Consider the following 5,264-nt stretch of genomic DNA (forward strand, 5'->3'; position numbering starts at 1 on the left):
CATTTTCACGGATGCTTTACTGTCTCATTTGATTTAAGCTACCTGTTATTGAATCAAATGTTATAAATTGTATTTGAAAATTATATGAAAATAAATTAACCATTCTATCTCAACTCCAAAGGCTGTGTTTAGATACTGTATTCTAGAACAATATCCAGATATTGGTTTCGGTAACAGAATGTATAGTGGCTGCTTTCTGAAATCATAATTAGATTGATTCCCACTCCTGTAGGAGGCAGTATATCATAATGGTACAAAAAATGCAAATATAAATTGAAATGTAAGAAGAATTGTCTATTGTTTCACACATTGAAACATGGGAAGATACAAGAAAGGCCAAAAACAAAGAAACAAAGATATATGGAAAGATGCTGGTGGGAGGGAATTTCAGTCACAATTCACAATTTCAGTAAAAAGAAAAATAATCACTACAGAAACAAGGTCAAACCTTGCCATTGATTTTTTTAGAAGTGCAGTGAAAAACTCATCAAATGGCTGATGCTAATATAGAAAAACAGCAGGCAAGGTATACATACTGAAGTTCTTTGTAAAGGTAAGTCAGACTGTTAAATTTCTTTGTAACTCATGATTATGAAAACTGTACCATTTTCATAATTAATTCAGCTTATCTACATTTACTCGTCATGGCAGCTGTGTATTACACTGTAGTATTTTTAATTCAGTAACACGGATGGTTTAAAATATATTTTATTTCATTGTTTGCCATTGAATGAAAAGAGTTTCATTCTAAAATTAAATGTAGTCAAGAGTTTTACTAAAATTAAATGTAGTCATGATCTTGTTGTCATTAAAAGTAACAAAAATCTTTCATTGGAAATGATAATTATGTGTAAAGAAATGTCTAATGAAAGCATGATGTCAGTATCATGACTTCAGTCTGATTAGCAGGTTGCTGTTTTGATTTGACAGTTCACCATGTGCTCATAGTCTTCATGGTTCCCTCCCCATCATTATCTTATTTACTACTTCTGCTGCCATCACACCTGTGACTTGTTTATTCTTTAATTCTCCCTCTTTTTAAGTTCCTCTCAAGTGTAGTCTTGTGTCCGACCATTGTGGTGTTAAGATGCTACACTTCGTGTGCAGTGCAGTTCAGTGTTTTCAGTTTGTTTTCTCTTCTGCTCGCTCTGTCTCTCATTTTACCAGACCCTAGTTACTGTCTTGATATTACCAGAACTGTGCCTTGTGGCTTCTTCAATCCTACCCCTCCATGGTGCACAAGGAACTCTCTGCTCTGACGTTGCATCAGTACTGATGCTTGGACTCGTGAGCGGTTTCCTCCCACTCTGACATTGTGTCAATACTAACACCTGGACTTTGTGAGCTGTTCTCCATCTACCCTGCCTATTGGAGGAACTGGAGGCTCATTTGGACTGTTCCCCTCATCCTTCCTTTTAATATCTGGCCCAGCTGAGTTGTTTTTTCAATTTAAATAAATTTGAGTTGAACCTGCAAATTGAATCTGTGTTTTTCCCTGACATAACGGTCAGACAAAAAATGGATTCAGTAGGAACGGAGCAAGTCAGGACTGCTGTGACACAACAAGGCATTCTCCTGGGCCAGCATTCCACCCAGGTAACTGCCACCTCCAGGGAGGTTGACCTACTGACAGCTAGGGCTGCACGATTATGACAAAAATCATAATTGTCGATTATTCCTTTGAAATTGTAATTGCGATTATTAATTACGATTATTACAATTTACATTTGATTGATGTTTTAAGTAGCTTTATACCATGTTTAAAGCAACTTCATGCCATATTTGTATATAAAAATAAAAAAAACCAAGCTGAAAACACTCTTCCTGAAAAACTTTTATTGCTTTTCTACATTGGTTTGGTTTCTTTAAATAAAAAAAAGTGCAAATATGCAATAGTATGCATGGTATTATACTAAAACTAAAATTAAAACAACAGAAAAACTCAAGATAACCTGTAGAAAGAAAAAAACTGAGTTTGCCATATGAAGTATTTTGGCCTAGAACACAAGACATAAAAACACTTCAAGGTTTCAGGAATGAACAACATCAAGTTAGACTTTTAAAGATTTTTGGCTAGGAACACAAGCCTGTCCACACTTTCAGGCTTTAGGGATGCACGCAAACAATTCACAATGTTTCCTCCAGTGCTGAATACTCTTTCCGAGGGAGAGCTTGTGGCAGGAATGCACAAATACTTTTGTGCCAACTTGGATAGTGCTGGGAATTGTTTTGCATGTTCCTTCCACCAGACCAAAGGATCCTCCTCACTATCAACAGCAGCAGATAGAAAATAAGACTGTAGCTCTGCAGTAATGGCCATGTCTTGGAGATTGAGAGATGGCGATGCTGGCCTCTGGTCCTCATCTACTTTAAAGAAGCTGCCCAGTGTTTTTTTGGTCTTCTTTAGTGCTGGAGCATTTTGGTCATCTGCTTCCTCTCTAACAGTCACCGATGGTTGAGGCTTTTAATTAAACAAAGGCAAAAATTTTGTTTAACTCATAAAATATAATGTCATGTACTAGTATAGTAAAGACTATTTAGTAATTTTAAATTAATACTGAGAATGGCCAAAACAAAATATACATGGCACACACAACCTCTGATAATTACCTTGACTGTAGTAGATATTGATGCCATTTCAGCTCTCAAACGAGTCTTGACAGCTTCAACTCTGTTCTCATTGACGTACTTGAGCTTGAATCTGGGATCAATTGCAGAAGCCATGTCAAGCAATTCTTGAGTCAGTGGATCATCATACTTATTATTCAGGTAGTCCAGGATCTTTTTCTTGATGCATTTTGACAGTTCTGTTTCTCCCTCTTTCTCTGCCAAGATTTTATTGTTGAACAAATGAAGAACAGGCTTCACATATGACACACTTACATATTGCTCTCCTGAAAGAGCATCCGTGAATTCAGCAAGTGGAGAAAGGGAGTTGTTGACCGCCTCAAGGACCTCTACATCCTGCCATGTGGGGACAAGGTGTCTGGCTTTTCTGTCCGCGGAGAGAACAAAAGAAATGGCACTCTGTTGTTCCAATACCCTGGCGATCATTGCTTGTTTTGAGCCCCATCTTGTCGGACACTCAGTCTTGAGCTTGTGTTGAGGTAACTTGAGCTCTTTCTGGGCCTCGGATAACTCCCTCCTTCGTCTCCAGCTATAGGAGAAGCACCCTACCACCTTTTTGCAGACATTTAGTGCACGGTCAATCCGTCCATCTTTCAAAGAATGTTCTAAACACACACACACACACAAACAGTTTACTAATGCTATACATTTTAATTACAATTAAACAGACACAATTTCAAAATTACAGTAACAGTACAATTTATATTAGTATAGTTGTAAAAACATTATAGTTACAGTTTATATAGTTCACTTATCTATATTTATAACATTATATTAATACAGTATATATATATTAATACAGTATATAAATATATATATATATATATATATATATATATATATGTATATGTATATGTATATATGTATATATATATATATATATATATATATATATATATATATATATATATATACTGTATTAATATAATGTTATAAATATAGATAAGTGAACTATACAATAGCCTATATATATATATATATATAAATATATATAAAACACTGAAGTTGTTGCATGCTAAACTGTTCAATCACTGAATGCATTATAATCCAGGAATGAATAAAAAAAACCTGGTCTAAATATTATTAGCCAAGTACATATGATATTGCAATGAAATAAATATGGAATTATGTGTATATTTTTAGCTAAATGAATATTAATAGCAGGCTACTACTTACCAATTGCTAGGTGCAGCCTGTGTCCAAAACACTGAAGTCTGCTCCACTTATTGATAGCAATAGCGTTCACTATATTTGCTGCGTTGTCTGTTGTGACACAGACTTGTTGCTCCTCCTTTAAATCCCAGGCACCCAGCATCTCTTTCAGTCCTTGAGCAATCGCATCCCCGGTGTGATCTTGCGGAAAATAGGACGTTTGCAAGCATCTGGTTTTGAGTTGAAACTCGTCATCAATGTAATGAACCGTAAGGCTCATATATGGTTCCATAGTTCTACTCGACCATAAATCAGTCGTGGTGGAATAGAACTCAATTTTCTGCAGATCTGATTCAATGCTTTCCCGGCATTTTGAATAAAGCGAAGGCAGCGCAACTTGAGAAAAATAATTGCGGGAGGGGATGACGTATCTTTTGTCCAGTGTGTTTATGAGTTTTTTAAACCCCGCGCTGCAAACTGTATTAATCGGCACCATGTCTTTTGCAATGAAATGCGCGATCGCTTCAGTTATCTCGATCTGCTTTTGGGAACCTGCCGGGTACGGAGTAGCATTAAACAAAGATTTCGTGATGGGTGTCTGTGTTGCAGTTCTCGCATCACTTGGCGCTTTTTTTTTTACGCTGAGACACTCCTCGTATTGCACTCTGTGGTTGAATTTTAAATGGTTGTATAAATTTGTGGTGTTGCTTGATGGTGCAGAAACAGTTGATCGACACAATTTACACAGTATAACACGCTGATCGACATCATCTCTGGTGAATCCGAAATAATTCCACACCACTGATGTTGCTTTTCTTTTCGGTTCTAATTGTGGATGAGCACTTTGCACGTTGTCGGAATCGGATGTTGTTCTATCAGCAGACATGATGAAATTAACATGACATGAGACGTATCAGTGGATAATCTGGTCGTTGATAATGACACGCCTACAGACTATTATTAAAAGTGGTGATTCGCCACTCACAACCTGACATGATCTAAACACGCCTCCTATGCGCGCAGATTTTTTTGTTTTTTTTGTGTAATCGCGGCTTTGGACGATTACGTAATCGTGGCTTCTGTAATCGTGATCGCGATTAGAAATTCGATTAATTGTGCAGCCCTACTGACAGCCAAGGTAGCTGTTCTCCACCTCAGGCTGAGCCAGAACTCCAAACCAACAGTCCTCCTCCCTACGACGGAGATCCTAATTTGTGCTGGGGCTTCCTGTCCCAGTGCTCCTTGGTCTTTACACTCCAGCCCCACAGCTTTGTCACGGAGAAGTCTCAGTTGGCATTTGTGATCACCCTACCGAATGGGAGGGTCCATTAGTGGGAAACTGCTGTGTAGGATGCTCGTGCCCATTCTGCGCCACATTTCAGGATTTCCAAGCTGGGATGATTAAGCTGTTTGATCGATCTGCTCAGGGTGACGAGGCTCAGTCACAGACTATTCCATCCAGTTTAGAACACTGGCCACCTGTA

The 5,264-nt window shown here is 37.7% G+C and overlaps 1 protein-coding gene across 2 annotated transcripts; it reads right to left on the reverse strand.

Moving 5' to 3' along the window:
- Positions 1 to 1,643: 1,643 nt before the first annotated feature.
- On the reverse strand, positions 1,644 to 4,903 carry LOC127953370 (E3 SUMO-protein ligase ZBED1-like). Of its 2 annotated transcripts, XM_052552596.1 has the most exons (3): positions 3,805 to 4,903; positions 2,611 to 3,233; positions 1,644 to 2,461 (listed from the first exon to the last, which is right to left on the reverse strand). In XM_052552596.1, the coding sequence occupies exons 1-3, from the start codon at positions 4,664 to 4,666 to the stop codon at positions 2,060 to 2,062; spliced, it is 1,887 nt and encodes a 628-aa protein (XP_052408556.1). In that variant the 5' UTR covers positions 4,667 to 4,903; the 3' UTR covers positions 1,644 to 2,059. The 2 variants fall into 2 exon arrangements, with proteins under 2 accessions (XP_052408556.1, XP_052408557.1); XM_052552597.1 differs by lacking the exon at positions 3,805 to 4,903 and having other exon boundaries at positions 2,611 to 3,363.
- Between the last annotated feature and the right edge of the window lie 361 nt (positions 4,904 to 5,264).

This window comes from Carassius gibelio, chromosome B3 (genome assembly GCF_023724105.1).
Source record: "Carassius gibelio isolate Cgi1373 ecotype wild population from Czech Republic chromosome B3, carGib1.2-hapl.c, whole genome shotgun sequence".
Classification (NCBI taxonomy): Eukaryota; Metazoa; Chordata; class Actinopteri; order Cypriniformes; family Cyprinidae; genus Carassius; species Carassius gibelio.